At 41.7% G+C, this 23,087-nt stretch overlaps 1 protein-coding gene across 2 annotated transcripts in view; it reads right to left on the reverse strand.

Moving 5' to 3' along the window:
* Positions 1–23,087, reverse strand: part of ddr2a (discoidin domain receptor tyrosine kinase 2a) — a 173,691-nt gene that overhangs the window by 33,432 nt on the left and 117,172 nt on the right. For both annotated transcript variants that reach the window (XM_078561603.1, XM_078561604.1), the window contains 6 exons: positions 18,893–19,040; positions 13,827–13,932; positions 10,584–10,770; positions 5,180–5,423; positions 3,307–3,378; positions 2,648–2,784 (listed from right to left, as the gene is read on the reverse strand). In XM_078561603.1, the coding sequence (XP_078417729.1) occupies positions 2,648–2,784; positions 3,307–3,378; positions 5,180–5,423; positions 10,584–10,770; positions 13,827–13,932; positions 18,893–19,040 (894 nt within the window). The remainder of the gene's footprint in view (positions 1–2,647; positions 2,785–3,306; positions 3,379–5,179; positions 5,424–10,583; positions 10,771–13,826; positions 13,933–18,892; positions 19,041–23,087) is intronic.

Genomic DNA, 23,087 nt, shown 5'->3' on the forward strand with positions numbered 1-23,087 from the left:
AATTCTATGGCTATAATTAGATATATAAAGATGGAAGCAGGCAAGAGGAGTCCCTTCCAACTGGATGATAGTGGAGAGGTGTTGGAAGAGAATGGTGTGGTCAACCGTGTCAAAGGCTGCAGATAACTTGAAAAGGACAAGGAGCGATAGTCTTCCTTTGTCACAGTCACAAAGGATGTCATTTGTTACCCCGATTAGAGCTGTTGCGGTCTTGTTTGTTTATTTTGTATCTTTACGCACACATTTCCCCCTTTGGGGGACAGTGGAGAAGTGTTTGAAGGATTATCAGGCTGATTATCAACATTTTGAACGGCATCATGAACAATCCTTCCATGGCCAACAAGTCCTGCAGTGGGACTTGAACCCGAAACTTCTTGCTTGGAGCCAGGGCTACCTATTGAGCCACAAGAGCTTGTTTCAGTATTCATTTTGGCAGGGGGGGAAACCTGATTGGAGGGATTCAAACATGAAGTTCCAGGAAAGATGGGCTCGAATTTGGGAGGTGAAAACACGTTCAAGGACTTTGGGGAGGAAAGGGAGTTCGGAGATGGAGTGGTAGTTTGCAAGGGTGAGGAGGTCAAGGATTGTTTTTTTTTAAGGAGAGGGGTAATGATGGCAAATTTGAAGGAGAGAGGGAGAGAACCTGAGGAGAGAAATCGTTAACAATGTCAGCTAACATGGGAGCCAGGAAGGGATGTTGGATGGTAAGTAGTTTAGTGGAAATGTAGTCAAGAGAGCAGAAGCTGGTCTCATGGACAAGATGAGCTTGGACAGGGCATGATTGGAGTAGAGAAACTAGAGAAAGAACAAATTCAGGGCTAGGGCAGGCAGAGCCTTAGAGAAGGTTTGCCCTGGAGGGCCAGTGGAAGGGAATGAAGTGGCAGAGGCAGCTGATCCAATTGTCTCAATCTCAGTGACAAAGAAATCCATGAGCTCTTTGCACCTGTCATTGAAGGTGAGGGTTGAGGAGAGAGGGGAAAGAGGTTTAAGATGATAATTTGCATTAGAGAAAATAAGCCAGGGGTTGTCTTTGCATTCCAGCGTGATCCTGGAATAGTGAATAGTTCTTAGTAGATGAGAACTGCACTCTATAGTGTTTTCGGTGGTCGACCCTGTTCTAGCAGTGAATAGCTAAACCAGTTGGCCACCATATCTATCAAGTCTGCATCCCTTGGACTTAAGGGAGTGGAGAGGAGTGTGGGAAAGCCAGAGTGAGAGAGAGTAATGGGTTTAAAAGGGACTAGAGTGTAAAAGGTGGAGGTGAGGGTGTGGTTGAGCAGATGGGTAGCTACAGAAATGTCCTGATGAACAGAGGGTGAAAGGCTAGGCAATTAGGAATTTAGGAGTGCCGGCAGATACAGAAAGGAAAAGGGATTGGTGGGAGAAGCAGGATTTGGATGGAGAGCGATATAAGGAATGAAAGTGAGCAAATGGATTTAAGGTACAGATCAATCATGATGTAATCGAATAGTGGAACAGTAGAGAGGCTGAATGACCTACTCCTGATTTTAAGTATCTCTATGTGCACACATACACTATCTGTATAAATCAACTGGTTATTGATTTAAACACTATGGGAGTACCTTGAACATATGGTTCAAGAAAGCTTGCCACTATCTTCTCTATCTAGGTCAACTAGAGATGTGCAATATGTACCAGTGAAGTCCACATTCCCAAAACTGGTTATTTTGCATATGCTCTCTCACAGAAAAATAATACAACATTAGATAATGTGAAATTATAATCATACAACTCTACTTGCAAGTCTGAACAATGGAATCCAGTGTACATCACGGTCCCATATGCAGCAGTCAACATGTGCTCGCACATGTGCCCTAAATATTGCTTGGCTAAAATTACCATCTGACATGATACTACACTGAACATGGCAGGTTTGATCCTTATGACTGCATATTAGCTGAGGCAATTGGGGTTCTTTGATTGGCTTAAGTAACCCTAGACTAGAGGGCAGAAAATCATCCAGGGTTCCCATTCCTGATTCAATCCAGTCACTGGAAGTGGAAATTTGGTGAAGATTGGTTTGGCGTGGTGCCTCCAATGGTCAAACAGCTTGCTGAAACTGGGTGTCCAGGCTTATGTCTGAATCATGACCATTTCGCTGAGCACACAGCAGGGTTCCTGCCAGCCTTGGAAGCAGAGCCAGGAAAAGCCACACAAGCATTGGTTATCTTTACATTAGGTGTTATTAGGCTTGCTTGTTCCTTGAATTTCTGTCAAGCAAAGTCACAGCTAAATACGTGAGTCAATTGTTGTCACGTGTTCTGGGCACAGTTTTTAATCTAACATTGGATGGTGGCGGTGAAACCAGAAAATGCTGGAAATGCACAGAGCGTCAGTGGGCAGGGAAGGTAGATTAACATTGTGGCTGGGAATTTTGGTCAGAATTGTAGTTCTGGTGAAGAGCTCCAGCAGAATTGTTCATCTACCTTCCTTAGATATTTACTGAGCTAATGTTCATTTCCTGAATTTCCCATTTGCCCAGTGTGCGTGTTTCTGTTTTTACTATTTCATTGATGAATTGACTCATCTCTTTCCAGTCACAACATCCCACACGGAAGGGATAGAAAGTGCCATTGGCAGCTCCTAAAACAGAGCTTGGAAAAATCTTCAGTAAAGATGTTAAAACCTTTTCCAGCATCTTCTGCCAAAACTGCCGCCAAAGGATGATGACAATGATGGCGACCAGGATAAAAATAATAGCCACCAAACAGCCAATGAGGATTCGAGTGTTGCTGTCATCCACTTTGTGCATTGGGTTGATATCTGAGAACACAATGGGGAAAATGGGAATTGTTATATTGGAATGCACAAAATGGAATGAGAATAATGTACATTTTCAAACTATGACTCATCATGCTTAAATAACATGTGTACACCTCTGAAAATAACAGACACAAATTTCAGATAAAGCAAGGAACATTGTTATAACCATGCAGTGAGTTGGGGGGGAATATTCGTACAGCCAAAATTTTTTGACTGGAAAATAAGCTATAAAATAACACCTTATCTATGCATCTGAGGAGCTAACCATTTTAGGTTCTGACAATTGCACCAATTGCTCAAATCGCTGCTATTATTTCATGAAATTAAGAAACAATGAAGGACTATCCAACAGCAGTCATTACGTGATGGTACCAAACAGATGTTCTGCACTAGATCTATATTTAAGCAAAAAGGCTAACTTTTTCTAAAGGAAGAATTCTCTGGGAAAATCAAATGGGAAGCATTAATAGAGGTCTTGTTCAAATGTCTACTGAGGTTTGAGGTGAATCAATAGCCTCTTACCTTTTTCACTGTGGGTTGTGCTGTCTACTTTCACCGTTGGGTAAACCCCTGAAGTGTTGTACATTGCTGTGTCTGCAATGAGAAACAATAGTGTCATCATGAAAACATATTTGATCAGTCAATGGAAACAAATCACAAAAGCTTTAGAATTGATCATGAAGCAATAATGTACTATTCCCAAACAGTTTTACCTAAAAGGCAATGCACCATTAGATGATGCTGACAAAACAATTTGTTGGTCAGCTTTCAGGAGGACTAGGAGTAGATACTTGAGAGACTTAAATGGAGAGGTTTCATACTCTTAAAAAAGGGTGAAATGTAAACAATAGCCCAATTCATGGCCTTATTATATATTGCTCATATATAATGTTAATTATATTATGATAGAACCTTTCTTAACAGCAATTATATGGTATGTTTCCAAGTTATTTGGAAAAGCTAATGTTAAATATAATTCACACATATATTGTTGATTAGAACTTGGATTTACTGTTAATTTTAAGTGCCTCTGTTGAGTGGAGAGATTTGTGATACAAATGCACTAAGTGCCTGTACAATTGCATCGGTCAACATAACTACCAGGCTTACAATTTTACTGTGCATACCAAGAATGGTATAAACGTCTGGGACCAGAGAACATGACTCCCCTACCTCTCATGAAAAAGAAATAATTTGAAATTGTATTGAGCAAAATTATTAATTAATACATTAATGCATGAGAATGGAGTGCTGCTTTATATTTTTTAATGAAAGTTACCTCATTTAAAATAAATAACTTAATGACTTCTTTCAAATAGCGAACAAAGGGATTTCATACAAATGCATTCAAGATGTTTTTTACTAATAACACAGTATGATTTTCAACCCCAGGGTATTGAGCACACTTCCCTTTAGACAAAAAGTGTTGATTAGGAGTCTGAGCTTTTCTCCTCCGAACCCCTACTCCAGCCATAAAGTAGTCTCAAATAAATCATTAGTATTTTATTTGTTACATTCCTTTGATTCTGTGTGCATAATTTTAGACAGCAAAACTTTGCAGAGAAGTATTTTTTGAAACAGTAGTTTGTTGGAAACATATTTTTGAAAGGAGATTCTGGAATAATAATAGATTGAGTTTCATTGGGTTTCAGACAAATAGGTTCGATGTTCAACTATGAAGAGAACAAGCATCCGTCTTATACAGCGGTAGGTTTTCCTACTAGGAACGGAACAGAGTTGCCCAAAAACCTTTCTCTATAAGAATCTGTAACCTCTACAAGCTGCCTGTGGTTATTTGTTCTAATGAGTGTTAACTTTAGCTCTCTCTTCAGATGCTGTGCCTAACTTGCTGAGTATTGCTAGTATTTTCTATTCCTTACATTTTCAGCATCCACAATCTTCTTTTTATTTCACCACTCGCACCCCTATTTGTCTGACCAAATGATTGCCGTGGTTTTAAAAAGTGTATAAGGGAGCTTGTTCCCTGCAAAATGAGCTGAAGATAGATACAGGTGGATGGAGCCAAGAAGCTGTGACGGGGACAGTGAAAAGGGTCATTGGGTGAGAGGTCAATCAAGAAGTTGAGTATTTGACTCGCCAGTGGGTCACTGAACCTAGAGCCAACTGCTACTGCTTCTTCATTAAAGCGCCGAACACAGCATATGAAACACATCAGGGGTAGTGGAGGGTAGAAAGTAAAAAAAAATCACCTCATTTTAACGTTATATTATACAATCATGGCAGCCATTTTACAAGACTGATTTGGAGCACTGATCTTCCAGATATTGTGGGGTGGTATGTATAAAGACAAGCAGCACGCAGAGGAGACAAATATTGGAACAATATTTGGGAATTAGCGGTGAAAACCTTTCAAACAGATATAATTAGCAACTACCTGACTGGAAGGAAATTTCACTGAACATCATCCATATATCAGCAAAGTAGAATTGGCACATGATGGAGTTTGCCATACGGTGTTGTAGTGGAACGGTGACAAAGCGAGCACTCGGATTGACATCGTCCAGAACCAGAACAGACGTGGCTGGGTTTGGTTCCCATTTACCCGGTTCTGAGCAGAAAAAGCATTGCACTTCCCTGAATATCTTCACTGCCTTTGAGAACATGTTATTGCAATGGACCTGCAGCGATGAAAGGATAAACATTCCATGTTAGATTTGTACACTATGTTTAACACAAACCATCCCGCCAGCTCCCCCAAACTGGTGTACATGCTATATAAAACAAGTCTTCTCACTTTTAATATGTAACATAGAATTCAACCACAGCCTTTTGCCATTTATTCACGAAGCACCAATTGGGCATTTTCTTGAACAATGCAATCTGCCTTAAACATTTTCAAGTACAATTAAATCTCAGACACAAATCACTCAATTATACACTGCTTTTCCAAACCTTAGTGAAAGCTGCACTACAATTAGGGGACGTAAGAAACGAAAGCAGGAGTAGTTAATTTGGTCAATCGGGCCTGCTCTCCCATTCAATAAGAACACAGCTGATCTGAGCGTGGCATAAACTCCACTTTCCTGCCTGTCCCCCTATAACCCTTAACTGTCTTGTAGATCAACCATCTGTCTAACTCAGCCTTGAATGTATTCAATGACCCAGCCTCCAGTGCTCTCTGTGGTAGAAATTAAGATTAATGACCCTCTTTGAGAAGAAATTTCTCCTCATCTTTGTCTTAAATGGGAGACTCCTTTTTCTGAAACTGTGCCCCTTAGTTCCACATCTCCCCGACAAGGGGAAACATGCTGTCAGGGACTCAAACCTCCACAAAATGTATTCTTGATGGGATTAATTACTTCACTATAATGAAAAAAAAATACTGTGGTTGCTGGAAATCTGAAACAAAAACAGAAAATGCTGGAAAAACTCAGCAGGTCTAACAGCATCTGTGGAGAGAAAAACAGGGTTATCATTTCGAGTCCATATGACATCGTACAGACTCAAAACGTTAACTCTGTTTTTCTCTCCACAGATGCTGTTAGACCTGCTGAGTTTTTCCCACATTTTCTGTTAATTACTTTACTGTATCTCATGAGTTAATGCAGGTTTATATAGGGCTAATGTTGAGCAAAATTAAAACCTTTCTAGTTTTTTGGATCTGATCGTCCAACTTTGAGTAGGCTTGTGTCAATTTAGCTTAGTGGTATTACTCTTTTTGCAGAGGTCTCTCCATCTGTCAGGAAATTTCTGAAACTCTTAAATTTTAATGTATTAGAGTTCTTTGAGGAAGCAACAAATCATGTGGATAAAGGGGAACCTGTAGATGTACTTGGATTTCCAGAAGGCATTTGATAAGGTGCCGCATAAAAGGTTACTACACAAAATAAGAGCTCATGGTATAGGGGGTAACTTATTAGCATGGATAAAGGATTGTTAGCTAACAGGAAGTAAAGAGTAGGGATAAATGAGTCATTTTCAGGTTAGCAGCTTTAACTAGTGGAGTGCCACAGGGATCAGTGCTGGGGCCTCAACTATTTATAAGCTATATCAATGAAAGGATAGAATGTATGGTTGCTAAACTTGCTGATCAGACAAAGGTAGGTAGGAGAGTAGGTTGTGAAGAGGACATAAGGAGTCTGCAGAGGGACATACATAGGTCAATGAGTGGGCAAAATTTGGCAGATGGAGTGTAATGTGGGAAAATGTGTACTTGTCCATTTTGGCAGGAAGAACAGAAAAGCAGTATATTATCTAAATGGAAAGAGATTTCAGAGCTCTGAGGTACGGAGGGATCTGGGTGTCCTGGTACATTAATCACAAAAATTTGGTATGCAGGTGATTAGAAAGGCAAATGGAATGTTGGTGCTTATTGCAAGGGGAATCGAGTATAAAAGTAGGGAAGTTGCACAGGGCATTGGTGAGACCACATCTGGAGTACTGTGTACAGTTTTGGTCTCCTTACTTAAGAAAGGATATAATTGCATTAGAAGCAGTTCAGAGTAGATTCACTCAACTGATTCCTGGGATGAAGGGGTTATCTTTTGAGAAAAGGTTAGACAGTTTGGATCTGTATCCATTTGGATTTAGAAGATTGAGAGGTAATCTTATTGAAACATTTAAGATCCTGAGGGGAATTGACAGGGTGATTGCTGAGAGGACACTTCCCCTTGTGAGAGATACTAGAACTAGGGCACAGAGTTTAAAAATAAGGGGTCTCCATTTAAGACAGAGATGAAGAGAATTTTTTTCTCTCAGAGGGGTCATTAGTGTATGAAATCCTCTTCCCCAGAGAGCTATGGAGGCAGGGCCATTAAATATTTTTATGGCTGAATTAGGTAGATTCATGATTTACAAGGGAGTCAAGGGTTATGGGGAGAAGACAGGAAAGTAGAGTTAAGGCCACAATCAGATCAGCCATGATCTTATCAAATAGTGGAGCAAGCTCGAGGGGCCAAATGGCCTACTCCTGCTCCTAATTCGTATATTTGTAAAATAGTGGGTTTACTTACTTCCTTTCTGATGATATGGGGCCCACTAGCTATTAAAGTTCTCAATGAATCAGAAGAGGAACTCAAAACTCAGGTGTCCTCCTGATTTCCCCATTCCACTGTCTGTTCAGTCTAGAGTTAGCAAAAACTAGCGATTAAAGTTATGAACAAAAGCTTGACTGGATTAATATCTGCTTATGGCAACTGGCACCTCTGCAGTTGCTACTTTGAGTTTTAATGGAGGTTGACACTTTAATCTGTTGGATATATATGTAATCATGACTTTGCCAGTTTACGAGGATTTCTGTTGGGGAAAGATGTAGGAATAGAGATCACCTTTCTACCATCATCCAGAAACCTTTCAGAAGCTGATCTATGAAATTGTTCTGACAGAGCTATGAAAAGCCTAATTCTTACAGGAAACTACTTCTAGATCCATTCACACTAACAGGGTAAGTTAATTCTAACCAGGTAAGTGATGGAGAATATCTGTAAAGGAGGACGAGATTCTCATCTATTTGTAATTGATTATTATTTTAATAATATTTAATAATAATGTAATATTTCATTGTATTATTAATTTGTAATTAGGCAGTTAATGCTGTTTATTGTGATACCATTTTCAAGCGTTTCAATTTGTGTGGGTTGGGGCTTAGTGAATCTTAGTGAATAATGAGATGTTGCTGTGCCAATCTGACATTTAATTGAAGAGTTTATTGGTTCATAAACTGTGATCTGCACAGCTTTCTAAAATATTTTCAAAATGAAAAAACTGAACAAACCATTCCACAGGGGGTTATGTTTGGGTGCCATAGGTACAAACGATGGTGAGTCAACAACAACAACTTGCATTTCTATAGTGCCTTTAATGTAATAAAACTTTCCAAGGTGCTTTACCTGCATTATCAAGCAGAATTTGACACTCCATGTCAGGAGATATTTAGGCCTGCTGACCTAAAGCTTGGCCAAAGAGGTAGGTTTTAAGGGGTGTCTTAAACGAGGAAAGTGAAACAGAGAGGGTATGCCAGAGTTTACGGCCTAGATATTTGAACACACAGCCACAAATGGCGGAGTGATTAAAATTGGGACTGCTTGGGAGATCAGAACTGGCAGAGCGCAAAGGATTTTAGTCTGTAAGGCTGGAGGAGATCACAAAGAGAGGAGGGGGAGAGTCCATGGAGGGATTTGAAAACAAAGATGAGAATTTTAAAATCAAGGCATTGTTTAACTGGCAGCCAATGTTGGTGAATAAGCACAGCTGGGATGTGGGAAAAAGGGTAGGAACTTTTGTACAGTAGCCTTTTGTTAACTTATGAATGTTGGGAGCCATAGAATTACCCATCGGGATACCAAAATTATGACTTTGTGAGGACTCATAAAGAACAATAATTGTATGGACATTTTGTTTTATAATGTTAACGTGTAAAAGGACAGTAACAATTTATATCTTATTCAATAAATGTCAAACCATACTTCAAAGAGAAGGAAAATATGGGGATTAAATATATTTGGAAGAAAGAAATTTCTCCATATGTGTAAGGTTAAAAATACTAGTAGGAGAATATTTGCTCTGCTGTATCTCTCCAAACTGGCTATTGTTCCAGTGTAAGCTTTCATGGTGAGTGTAACAGGCTATTCAGATGCTCCCGAGACCTTCATTAGTGCACTACCTGCAGGTAATACTGAATGGCCATAAGGAGCAGGAGTCCAGATTGATCTTTCCTATCATGGCAAGGAGCAGGGAGACTGGATGCAGAGCCTCCCCTGCTATCCTAGCTGAAATAAGGTAATGACACAGACTGGGGATGGAACTTGGAACTTTTGCTGGTGGACTGGATAAACTCACTGAGCTGGAGGGGGAGCCAGTATCGCTAGTTTTAATTATTTCCATTTTCTGCCATTTTTTTCCATCTCTTTATGTGGGGATCTGTTCAGCTAATGTAAGCAGTCAAAATATTGGTGTTGAGCGCTGACATCTGCTGCAGTGTTATTGTACCCTGTAATGGAAAGGTGGAGGTTCAACTCTTTACAAAGCTGATTGGGAAATCCAGGTCATTTTCAATGTGCTCCGTTAGACCAGCACTGGAATTACAGCTGAATCCATGGGAATTCCAGGTCATTTTCCAGTACACTCTGTTAGACCACCACTGGAATTACAGCTGAATCCATGGGAATTCCAGGTCATTTTCCAGTGCGCTCTGTTAGACCACCACTGGAATTACAGCTGAAGTCCATTGGTCCATTGGAACTCATGAGGAAATTTGGAGCCCTTGTTCTTTAGTGAAGTTGGGCCGCGATGAAGACAATTCCCCCCCCCCCCCCCCCCCACCCACCACCACCCCCTCCACCATTTCCTGGTCTCCCAGGTTGGCAACACCTCGATTTTAAAAGCACCATCCTTGTTTTCAAATCTTGCCATAGTCTTACCCACCTCCAACTGTATAACTTCCTCCAATTCTGAGCCCTCTGAGCTCTCTGTGTTCCTTCAACTCGGGCCACTTGCGTACCATTGATTTCCATTGCTTCACCGATGGCATTGCTTTTAGATACTTCGGCCCCAAACTCTGGAATTCCTTACCTAAACCTCTTTGAGTCTCTACCTCACTCTCCTCTTTTAAAATGCAGTTTAAATCCTACCTCTTTAACAAAGCATTTGCACATCTGTCCTAATTTTTCCTTAGTGGCTCAATGTCAAATTTTGTTTGATAATATTCCTATGAAACAGCTTGGAATGTTTCATGTTGAAGATGCTACGTTGTTGGTCCATTAATCTAAATGTAAAGACTCCGACCATCAGACATTTGCTGATATTCAAAAAGACAGAAATAAAAAAGAGAAAGTTTGTACCTTCATTGCTGTGAAATTTCGGATCCGGTCAAACTCAAAGAGGATTTCCACATAGCCATTTTCAAAGCTGTCGTTCCTCCATCCCAAGTAGTCATACCCTGGCCACACATTGTATACATGGCTCTGTGTGAAATCGTCCAAACCCCAGACGCCATCTGTCATCTGACCAAGTCCTTCTGAAACCATCCTGGGAACAAGGAGACAAGATGACATTTATTCAGAAGCACAGATTAATGTAACAAACTTGGGGTTAAAAGACTCTAAGCATCATTACATGGTTTATGGGATTCAATGTGGGCAAACTAAATTTCTTTGTGACTATCAGCAGCTTTTTTATTCGATCAAGAGGTAGAAGATTAAGAAAATGAATATATCGATTAACAACAAAAGCAAAATGCAGCAGATGTGTTGTTCTGATAAAAGGCCATCGACCTGAAACATGAACTCTGTTAATCACTTTACAGATGCTGCCTGACCTGCTGAATATTTCCAGCATTTTCTACTTTTATACCATAGTCCGTTAGCTGGATGATTTTTCCAATAATGACGCCTCAGTTTCAATTTTCCACAAAAAAAAACCCAGCAACAGTAAAGGGTTAATGGTGGTTGCATTCTTTCTACATTTCTTTAAATAGTCAGTTGTTCTTTTAAAAAAACCCATGATGGAAGCACCAAAATAACATATTCCTGTGTTTAATACTTTTTAAGTTAGCACTGCTAAATATTTTGTGAAACTGGCTATATTGCCACTGCACGGCAGTGTTCTAACTTGACAATAACATTACCTGAAGACAGATTCACTGCTGTATGAATATGCTGTGATATCCCAATATCATTATATCATAGTTACTCTATTTTTCTAAAATTATTCGATTTAGTCTCATCCTATTGCTGTAGTTCTGCAGAGTTTCTGTTGCTCTGTGTACAGTACTAGTGCTAAAACTGTAGCATTGATGCAAGGGAAATGTGTCTTGAATCTCTTATAAAGTAGGGCCCGACCTGATGGGTGGAGTTTCACTCTGCTTCACTGTGGAGTCAATTTGGTAGCACATAATTAATACTACACATATTTGGTGCAAAATCAGAACTGCTTTGTACCAATGTTAAACTTGTAGGCTAAGTGTAGTTTTACATGCTCCATAGCTAGAACCAATGAGATAATTAAATAGGTATATTACAGTAACAATTCACTATTTCAAATGACTCATCAATTCAGTGCCAGCAGATGTTCCATTCTAGTTAGTGGGGGAGTTTAGGCTTCAATAAGTTGAGATCTTGTTAAGAAGTAGCTAACAAGTCTCCACAAGTTTTAACAACATGCTCTATCCAATAGTGGGTGAAGTTTGCTCTATTTGGAGGGAATGTTCACCATAAGTTAGGCACAGTGTAGCTCACTAAAAATTCATTCCAGTTCACAACTTGATACAAGTTTCCCCCAGTGTAAATGCACACACTATCTCTCTATAAGTTGCTTTTCTTAAACAGAGGTTGAATTACTAAGAAATAGAGGACAAATGAATAAACTGTATTTGTACATTTGAAGGAATATAACTCCAAAAGCTACCTTTAGGATATGAAGGCTTTAGGGAGGGTGCAGAATAGATTCACGAGAATGTTTTCAGTGATGAGAGACCTCAGCCATGTGGACAGACTGGAGAAGCTGGGGTTGTGCTCCTTAAGAGAAGCAAGTTGAATGGAGATTTGCTAGAGCTGTTGAAAATCATGAGTGGTCCAGACAGAAACGGGGATATGGTGTTCAAGTACTCCTCAGTAATTTGTTGCTTTTTATGTGCCATTATTGTTTTATAGATGAAAATAGCAACTAATTTGTGCACAGCATGATCCCATATATCATTGAGATGAATGAAGGGTTAATCTGTTATTCAGGGTGTTGATTGGGGGGGTAACTGTTTGGCAGGACATGGGGAGAATTTCCCTCCTCTTCTTCAAATAGTGTCAGGGTCAGTTACATTCATCTGAACAGGCTCATGCAGCCTTTTTCCGCATTGGTTCATCTGAGCCCTGGCAACCCATCAGCAGCACTCTCAAAATTTAAGATATTCATCAATCTCTGCAGATCACATCTATGTGTAGTAGGATCAGGAAATTAGAACTGTGAAGGAGGTAATGACAACAAGAGAAAATAACAGAAATAACTTGCATTCATCTAGCCCCTTTAACAGAGGAAAAGGTCCCAACATGTTTCACAGGAGTATTATCAAACAAACATTGATATCGAGCTAAGGAGGGATATATTAGAAATTGTGACAAAAGCTGGGTCAAAGAGCACGAGGAGGAGAGAGATGAGAAGTCAGAGAGTTTTAGGGAGAGAATTCCAGAACTAAGCACCAAGGCAGCTGAAGACATGACACCAGTGGTAGAGTGAAGGGAGTTGAGAATGCGTAAGTGACCAGAGTTGGTAGAACATAGGACGGCACTTTTTGGTCCCGCCAGCAGCAGGCATTGTTGCGGGTGGGACGGGAAAATATGGAGAGTGGCCAAAAAAATTTTGCCCACTGCTGGCAGGACCGGAAATCCCGCCCATCGCTCTCGAGGGGTTGTAGGGCTTGAGCAGGATACCATAGGTAGGGGGAGGTTTGGTTATCATTACAATTCACTAAGACAAAACTAACTGAACAATGATGACAGAATATGTGACCGCCATCTGTGAAACACAGCAAACTAATTTGCTGAGTGGTATTCAGGCTTCTTGCTGTAAAAAGTTTATTTTTTGGTGAGATCCCATTGCTCAAAAAAAGTTTATTTTCTCTGCACCACATCCTTCTGTAAGACAGAAAGAATTGTTTCAAAATAAGATCAAAATTCTCAAGTGGCTTGGCATCATGTGTTGTGGTCAGCACAACCTCCCGGTCAGAATATTCTACTTGTTTGAGAGATTGAGTTTTTGATTTAATAAGAAGCTGCGTTTGATAGCAAATAATTTTAGAAAAGTGAAACTAGCTAAAAAGAAAACCATTTTTAAGATGGATACATTTTTAGGTAAGAGTTTGGACCCTATACATTGTGCTGTATTTAATGATAATATATACCAGTTTCTCTCCTTTTTTTCTTGCCAACCATATTCCTCATAACCTCCTCAACCCATTTGCTTTGTACTGCAGCATGTAACCAAGTTCACTGAGGCCAAGTCTAATCATAACTACAGAAAATAGTGTATGAGAAAAGTGTGCTTGGAGGGAAGAGCTAACAGAAACTTGTTAAAGAGAGTGTAGGACATCTTACCTTGAACTAATTGCACCGTCATAGACTGAATCATTCAAATAAACAGTGGGACTCCTGGATGAGAAAATCTGGTGACCAACTGGGCTACTGTAAGACACTAGACCATCTGCATAAAGACATAAACAGGTCAAATCAAAGACATGCTCACTGAGATTTAACCATTTTACAAATTTTGGTGGATATTTGTACTCCCTCCACTCGATGGAAACTGAACAATATGAGAGTTAAACTCAAAGTTGACCCACTTACCAATCTGTTTCCATCCCAAGGCCACCTAAAAATTGGCTGGCTGGATCCTCAAGAATTGATGCTAATCAGGGTGTATCACATTGCTCGGATCCCAAAGCCCTTTGCATGGCCAAATGAGTGGGTCGTCTGCTGTAGAGACTCTGCTGACTAGGAGGAGTTTGGCCAGAAGCACAGGCCCTCCAAGGTAAGTAAAAAAAAATGTCCACTGAGGGGCCAGGAGGAGCAGAGGTTTTCCACTGAAGCACACAACAAATAGTTTGAGCCACTGATGCCCAGGCTCCCTCCAATTCTGTATTCTCGAACCTTCCACCACGCTCCTACTGACGACACTCCTTGCCAGGTCCCCCAATATTGCACAGGTTCAGTCATGGGAAGCTGCCCATCTGAGAATGGGCTTATATTGCAATGAGAACTGGCTATTAAAGTAGACTGTGCATTGCGCATGCACACCTTGGTGGGTCTGCCCAGACATTCAGCTAGCTGCCAGCTCAGCAGTTATAACATGCCCTATTCAATTCTACTCTCAACTCAAAGAAGCAATGAATTCTCCAGTCTAAAGTTTCATTGAAAATAATAGTACTACATTTCATTTTGAATTTTTGCCAACTTTAACACATAATCATCAATAGGAGGAATTTTATCTGCAATCCTCCTCCCCTCTCAAAGTACTCAGGCTAGCTGCCTCCCTCAACTACTATCACCATTTAATTCATTATGTGAGAACTCAGCTTTTGCCAGATGGCTAGCATGTTTACTTATAATAACAATAGTGAGCACAGTTCATACAATTACATAGAATTTAAAAGCAAAAAACAAGTCACTTGGCTCAATAAGTTTATGTCAGTAACAAAGACAAAAATATCTGGAAAAACTCAGCAGGTCTGGCAGCATCCGCGGAGGGGAGCACAGTTAACGTTTCGAGTCCGAATGACCCTTCAACAGAACTAAGTAAAAATAGAAGAGAGGTGAAATATAAGCTGGTTTAAGGGTGGGGGGGGGGGGGGGGGGGGGGGGGGTGGTGGGGGGGACAAGTAGAGCTGGATAGAGGGCCAGTGATAGGTGGAGATAACCAAAAGATGTCACAGACAAAAGGACAAAGAGGTGTTGAAGGTGGTGATATTATCTGAGGAATGTGCTAATTAAGGGTAGAAAGCAGGACAATCAAGGTACAGATAGTCCTAGTAGGGGTGGGGTGAAGGAATCAAAAAAGGCTAAAAGGTAGAGATAAAACAATGGATGGAAATACATTTAAAAATAATGGAAGTAGGTGGGAAAAAAAAATCTATATAAATTATTGGAAAAAAAATGGGGGGGGCGGAGGTGGAATCGGAAAGGGGGTGGGGATGGAGGAGAGAGATCATGATCTAAAATTGTTGAACTCAATATTCAGTCCGGAAGGCTGTAAAGTGCCTAGTCGGAAGATGAGGTGCTGTTCCTCCAGTTTGCGTTGAGCTTCACTGGAACAATGCAGCAAGCCAAGGACGGATATGTGGGCATGACAGCAGGGTGGAGTGTTGAAATGGCAAGCAACAGGGAGGTCTGGGTAACGCTTGCGGACAGACCGAAGGTGTTTATGTCAGTGTTCATTCTCCACATGAGTCTCCTCCTCCCCTACTTACCTAATGCTACCAGCATGCCTCCATTCCTTTTTCCCTTGCTTGCTTATGTAGCTTCCCCTTAAAGGCATCTATGTTATTCACTGCAACCAATCCATGCAATAACAAATTTCACATTCTACCTACTCTCTGTGTTAAGAAATTGCTCCTGAAATCCTTATTGGATTTATGACTGACTTTCTTAAATCAGTGATATCTGGTTTGGATTCCCCCCACTAGGAGAAACATTGTAACTTTAAAGACCTTTATCAGGTCACCTCTCTGTTATCTCTGTTCTAGAGAAAGGAGTCCCAGCTTGTTGTAACTTTCCTGATAAGTATATCCTCACAGATCTGGTATGGTCAGAAGTAATCGATTGGACACAGATACTCTGGGGTGTCTTGAAGATGTCATAAAGTGCCATATAAATGCAACTGTTTCCTTTACATCCACTGTTAACATTCGCATGCTGCGAATTCCTAAGTTAGTTTAAAATAAACAGACCAGCTATTGTTTCGTGATTGTGAGCCACATTGTCACCCATTATGCTGCCAATCTGCAGCACTGCAGAAGGTTTGAGGTTTGTGCCCAGAAGAAAAACCAAAATGTGTTTCAATCACCAGGGATAATGAAAGCTAAATCGTTGATTACTGTAGGTCTGATTGAGCCTCTTTTTTGCAGTTTAGCAAGACCGAATTGGTGCTGCCTTCGCAGGCCATAATGACGCAGATTTACCAGGAATGTAACAAGAACCCAGAACTATAAGGAGGAATTGTTCTAAAGAGGCTGCACTGACAACCAGGATCATCAGATGAAGCAGGATTCTAGTTGTGTATAAGATTCTGCCTCGATTAAAGAGGCATCAGGCATCTCAGTTATTCAACAATTTTATTTTTTTGTTTGACAAACCAGAACATACGGACATAGGAAATAGGATCAGGAATAGACTCATTCGGCTCTGCCATTCAACTGCATCATTGCTGCTCTTCTACTCAACACCATTTTACCACATTATCCCCATTTCCCTTGCTATCTTTAACATGTAGAAATCTATCACTCTCTGTCTTGAACGTACTAAATGACTGAGCCTCCCAGCCCTCTGGGGTAGAAAATTCGAAAGATTCAAACCCTCTGAGTGACGATATTCATCATCACCTTAGTGTAAATGGCCTACCCTCTTATTCTGAGACTGCGTCCCCTGGTTGCAGACCCTCCAGCCAGGGGAAACATCTTTCCTGCATCTCTCCTGTCGAGCCCTGTAAGAATCTTGTATTCTTCAGTGAGAAATTCAATGAAAAGAAGAGCTGGGCATCCTTTTTGTTTCTGATGTAAGTAGCTTAATGACACATTTCAATGTGATTTACATCAAGGTGCATTGGAAGGTTTACAAGCATTTTTTCACAAAGGTAGTGCACTTTAACCTTTCACCTGTGGAGATTATATAGGCTGAGTGGATGGTTGGGGCATAATCTTTATTTCAGCTTCAATGCCCTTACCTCCCTAAATCCCTACCCTTTAATACCTCTCTCCCTGTTTTCAGAAAGTTTCTTGAAACCCTTCTCTTCAAATATGTTTTCTTATCCCCCACAACCACAATAATCTTTCTGTTTCCCTTTTCCCTTATGATCTGTGTCCATTTTGCTCCTTCACCTTGTAAAGTAGGTCGGAAAATGTAAATAATTGTTGGCAGGATTGCTTTGGGTTTAAATGCCAACCAACCACTAGGTTAAACCCATTTTTAAAATTTATTCACGGGACGAGAGCGTCACTAGGTAGGCCAGCATTTATTGCCCATTCCTAATTGCCCTGGGGAGGGTGGTGGCGAGCTGCCTTCTTGAGCTGCTGCAGTCCATGTGGTGTAGGTACACCCACAGTGCTGTTAGGGAGGGAGTTCCAGGATTTTGACCCAGCGACAGTGAAGGAACAGCGACATATTTTCAAATCAGGATGGTGAGTGGCTCGGAGGGGAACTTGCAGGTGGCTCCCATGCATCTGCTGCTTTTGTCTATCGAGGTGGTAGAGGTTGCGAGTTTTGAAGGTGCTGTCAAAGGAACTTTGGTGCGTTGCTGCAGTGCATCTTGTAGATGGTACACACACTGTTGCCACCATGCCTCGGTGGTAGAGGGGGTGCCAATCAAGCGGGCTGCTTTGTCCGGGATGGTTTGGAGCTTCTTGGGTGTCGATGGATCTGCACTCATGCAGGCCAGTCCCAAATTAGGTCATCTTGGGAGAATCTGATTTCTACATTCTCTTCCCTCTTCAATTCACCTCACAAAGTGATGTTGCTGTATTTGAAGCATTATACATGCACACATATGCTTAAACAAACACACACTCTCATCTTAAACCCCTTGCTGTGGTAAAGTGAGGTACTCTGTGCATTTAAGAGAATGCAAGTGTGACAGCACTGACTAATCACTGTACAGTGTGGGCAACTGGGAACTATAAGTCAATTCTGGAGGTTTCTGAGGGAGCATCTCTGAATGATCTGGTGCTCTGCCCTACGTCTCAATAAACCACCACTGTTTATTCTTCCATCAGTCTCTCCCCGTTATTGATTGTAAGCAGCAACTGAAGAGAACATAGGAAGGCGTGCAGTTAGAGTTCAGTTGGCCAACAAACTCATTTACCCAAGACATAAAACTTGCTTTCAAACTCGTCCATGACCTTGCACCTCCCTATCTCTGTAATTGCCTCCAGCTATACTGAGTTATCTGTGCTCCTCAAATTCTGCTTTCTTGAGCAACCCCAATTTTAATTACTCCACCATTGGTGTTTGGGCCTTCACTCTTTACACTCTGAATTCCCTCCGTAAACCCCTCTGTCTCTCTACCATTCTTTCCTCATTTAAGGTGCTCCTTAACACCTACCTCTTTGACCAAGCTTTTGGCATCTACACTAAGAATGTCTTTTGTGGTTTGCTGTCATATTTTGTTAATAATGCTCCTGTGAAGTGCCTTGTGACATTAAAGGCGATATATAGTTGCAAGCTGTTAATGTTCCATACACGTTCACAGACATGCATACATAAACGCATGTACAGGAAAGGTACCTTGAGTATATTGCCATTGTTGGATGAAATTGGATGTAGTGGAGGTAATCCCGCATCGGCTACTCGGAACGAAGTGGAAATACGAAAGGGCAGCAGGGATGCCCATATCACTTGATCAAAGCCTGCCTTTAACATATTGTCGTATTTTTTGAAACTGTTCACGCACTTACCTAACCATTCACATCCATAGAGCTCCACTCTCATACACACACTCATGGAGTGATCAGTAATTGGTATGAACCGGACAAATCTGGCTATCATTGGTGGCTCCAGATCTCTCAGTACAGCATCGTATGGGTTTGCATTTCCTTCAATCACCTGAAGAAGAAGATACAAAAATACAGGTTAAAATGAGACAAATCTTGCTTTCACATACTTGGGCCTTTCAAGATTTTGAGTGAAGGTTTGTGTTAGACTTCACTCAGTGGCAGCACTCTTGCCTATGAGTCAGAAGGTTGTGGGTTCATACCCTACTTGAGAGCTTTTGGTTCTGATTTTAAAGTGAAGAGTGGCACGGTGTGTGAGAACTGCAAAGCGAGCTGCAACCCGGAGTGTCCAGGGTTGTTAAGTTTATGAAAGGCTGTATGTAAATGCAAGTCATTATTTTGCTTCATACATTACAGCTGAAAATTCATGACTGCCCCAATCACTAAATGTACATGTATATAGCACTTTGTAAAATGATTATATGTTGTTGTATATATTGTATGTTGTTGTATATATTGTATGTTGTTGTATATATTGTATGTTGTATATATTGTATGTTGTATATATTGTATGTAATATTGCATATAATCAATGTGTTGTTGAAAAAAGTTAACACATCATTGTTAAGTTCTGAACTGATGGCAGAACCTCAGTAAATTATTCATAGACATAATGAAATGTACAGGAACAGAGAATAAAAGAATGTGAAAAAAAACAGGCTTCCATTTATATAGTATCTTTCATGATCTCACAACCTCCCAAAACTGTTAACAGCCAATGAATACCTTTGAAGTCTAGCTCACTGCTGAAATGTAGAAAACATGGTACCCAATGGGCTGGATATTACCGGCCATCTAGAAGAGGGCTGGGAGGCATGGAAGCACGTAAAATGGCCAACGAAAGTGGGGGCGGAGTGCCCCTCACCTTCCCACTGCCATAGTATTTTAACAGTGGTGGGGAAGGTGGAGGATTGCCCTCCACCCAGAGGTCAATTCCTGTGAGTGGCCAATTAAGAGACACTTCCCATCACTTCTGGCGTTTTATCAGTGGTGAGTGGGGCATCTGTTGCGGGGAGAGACCACCTGGTGAGTCCTAGTGCTGTCCCTGCGGGCTTGTTGGGGGGGAGGGAGCAGGGTGGTCATGGTGGTGCACTCCTAATTGGATACCCTGTGGCCCACAGAGGACCACCCCCCCCGCCTACCCAGTGGCAAATGCCATCCCCCCACCCCCTCAGCCCTCACCAATCCCAACCTCCTTCAACCTGATTGAAGCCTGCCTAACTGGCCATGGTGATCCCAAACCTCACTTAGCAGTTGCCAGGACAGCCTGCTCCCATGGCCTTCTCTGCTAGGTGCTGTTCTAGCGCTGTTCCCGGTGGTGCTGCTGAGTCTGCAGAGCTGCTGGCCTTCCGATTGGCTGGCAGCTCTTGGGGGCGGGCGCCCATCCTTTAAAGGGAAGGCAACCTCAGCTCATTAGTTGCTGGAAGGCCAAAGAATGCAGCTGGGTGTCCCACAAATGGCTAGGGTGGGACTGCACCTGGCATTCAGGCCTGTTGTCAGAACCTATGCCGCACTGATAGAATTCCAACCAATTTGTGTACAACAAGGTCCTAGAACAGTAATGTGATACTGACCAAGTAATCTATTTTAGCAGTTGCTGGTTCAAGGGATAATTGTTGGCCAGGGTGTTGGGAAGAACTCCATTGTTCTTTCAGTAAAGCAGTGGGATCTTTTATGTTCCCCTGAGGGGGCAGGCAGGGCCTTGGTTCAATGGCTCATCCTGAAAGATGGCATTTCAGGCAGTGCACTTGCTCAGTACTGCACTGAAGTGTCAGCTTACATTATGTGCTTAAATCTCTGGAGTGGGGCTGACACTGTGAAATAGGGTGAATTACAAATCAGGTGCAGAATGAGGAATACAGGGCGGAATCTTCTGGGCCCACCAGTACTGGGTGGCTTGGTGGGTGGGGAAACCTAATTTCGTGTGAGGTCAAAAATCAGTTTCCTGACAGCGGGATGAACTTTAGCAATCAAGGGCAGAATCTTGCCTCTGTCGGGCGGGCTCAGCGGGGGAGGTCAGGAAGCCGACCGCCGCCCACGATCGGAGCTACTAGGTGATTTCACACTGGCGGGCCTATTAAGACCTGCCCAGCATAAAACGCGAGCGGCACTGCTCACGCTGCCTGTGCGGGTCGGGGGGAGGAGGGTGAGCAAAGCGAGCCCGAACTTCGTGCATGCACACAAGCGCAAGCTTCATAATCTCTCTGAGGCACGGAGTTGCTTCAGGGAGATGAAGAGTTATATAAAGAAAAATAAAGAAAATAAAAATGTAATGAATCATGTCCCCTCATGTGACAGAAGGAGGCCATTTGGCCCATCATGTCTGCACCAGCTCTCCAAATGAGCATTAAGACCTAGTGCCATTGCCCTACCTTTTCCCCATACCCCTGCACATTGTTTCTATTCAAATAACCATCTAATGCCCTCTTTTATGCCTCGATTGAACCTGCCTCCACCACACTTCCAGGCAGTGCATTCCAGACCTGAACACTCATTGTGTGAAAAAGTTTTTTCTCACATCACACTTGCTTCTTTTGCAAATCACTTTAAATCTGTGCCCTTTTGTTCTTAACCCTTTTACAAGCATGAACGGCTTCTCCCTATCTACTCTGTCCAGCCCCCTCATGATTTCGAACATCTCTATCAAATCTCCTCTCAGCCGCCTTCTCTCCAAGAAGAACAGTCCCAACCTCTCCAATCTATCCTCATAGCTGAAGTTTCTCATCGCTGGAACCATTCTTGTAAACCTCTTTTGCACTCTCTCCAATGTGTTCATATCCTTCCTAGAGTGTTGCGCCCAGAACTGTACACAGTATTCCAGCTGAGGCCTAACGAGTGTCTTATATAAATTCAGGATGACCTCTCTGCTCTTGTACTCTATGCCCCTATTGATAAAGCCCATGGTACTATATGCTTTATTAACTGCTCTCTCCACATGTCCAGCCACCTTCAATGATCCATACATGTATACACCCAGGTCTTTCTGCTCCTGCACCCCTTTCAAGATTCCACCCCTTATTTTATATTGTCTGTCCGTGTTCTTCCTACCAAAATGCATCACCTCACACTTCTCCGCATTGAATTTCATCTGCCACCTATCTGCCCACTCCACCAACTTGTCTATACCCTCATTAAGTTCCACACCGTCCTCCTCACAATTCACAACACTCCCAAGCTTCATAACATCCGCAAACTTTGAAATTGTCCCCTGCACACCAAGATCTAGATCATTAATATATAATCAGGAAAAGCAAGGATCCCAATACCGACCCCTGGGGAACACCACTACAAACCTTCCTCCAGCCTGAAAAATATCCATTGACCATTGCTCTCTGCTTCCTATTTTTCAGCCAATTTTGAATCCACATTGCTACTGTCCCTTTTATTCCATGAGCAATAACTTTTCTCACAAGTCTGTTGTGTGGCACTGTGCCAAATGCCTTTTCAAAGTCCATGTGCACCACATCAACAGCGTTACCCTTGTTGACCTTTTCTGTTATCTCTTCAAAAAACTCCAGCAAGTTAGTTAAACATGATTTCCCCTTTAGAAATCCATGCTGGCTCTTCCTTATCGACCCATATTTTTCCATGTGACTACTAATTCTATCCCGAATAATTGTTTCTAGAATCTTGCCCACCACTGAAGTCAAACTGACTGGTCTGCAATTGCTGGGCCTATCCTTACAGCCTTTCTTGAACAAGGGCGTGATGTTTGCAATTCTCCAGTCCTCTGGCAACACCCCCATGTCTGGGGAAGGCTGAAAGATTATGGCCAGTGCCTCTGCAATTTCACCAAAAATAAAACTTCAAATTGGGGTTTTAAAATAAAATGCCTCGAAGACACAATCTCTCTCAGATCCTAGTTATATTTCAGTATAGTCAAAACAAAAACAGTTTGGTTTTTTTGTGTTGGATACCATTATAGGCTCCATTGATTAGAAATTGGTGCTTTATGAGATAACGAGACACCACAAACCAGAAATCCGTCTGATAGTTTTAGTGATCAGGTCATCTCAGAAGATCAGCTGAGGCTGCTACATGCAAAATGGAGAATTACGATGATGTTAGAGGCTCTCAGACACACCACAATATTTATTTA

The sequence above is a fragment of the Cetorhinus maximus genome, chromosome 17 (assembly GCF_964194155.1).
Source record: "Cetorhinus maximus chromosome 17, sCetMax3.hap1.1, whole genome shotgun sequence".
NCBI classification, from domain to species: domain Eukaryota; kingdom Metazoa; phylum Chordata; class Chondrichthyes; order Lamniformes; family Cetorhinidae; genus Cetorhinus; species Cetorhinus maximus.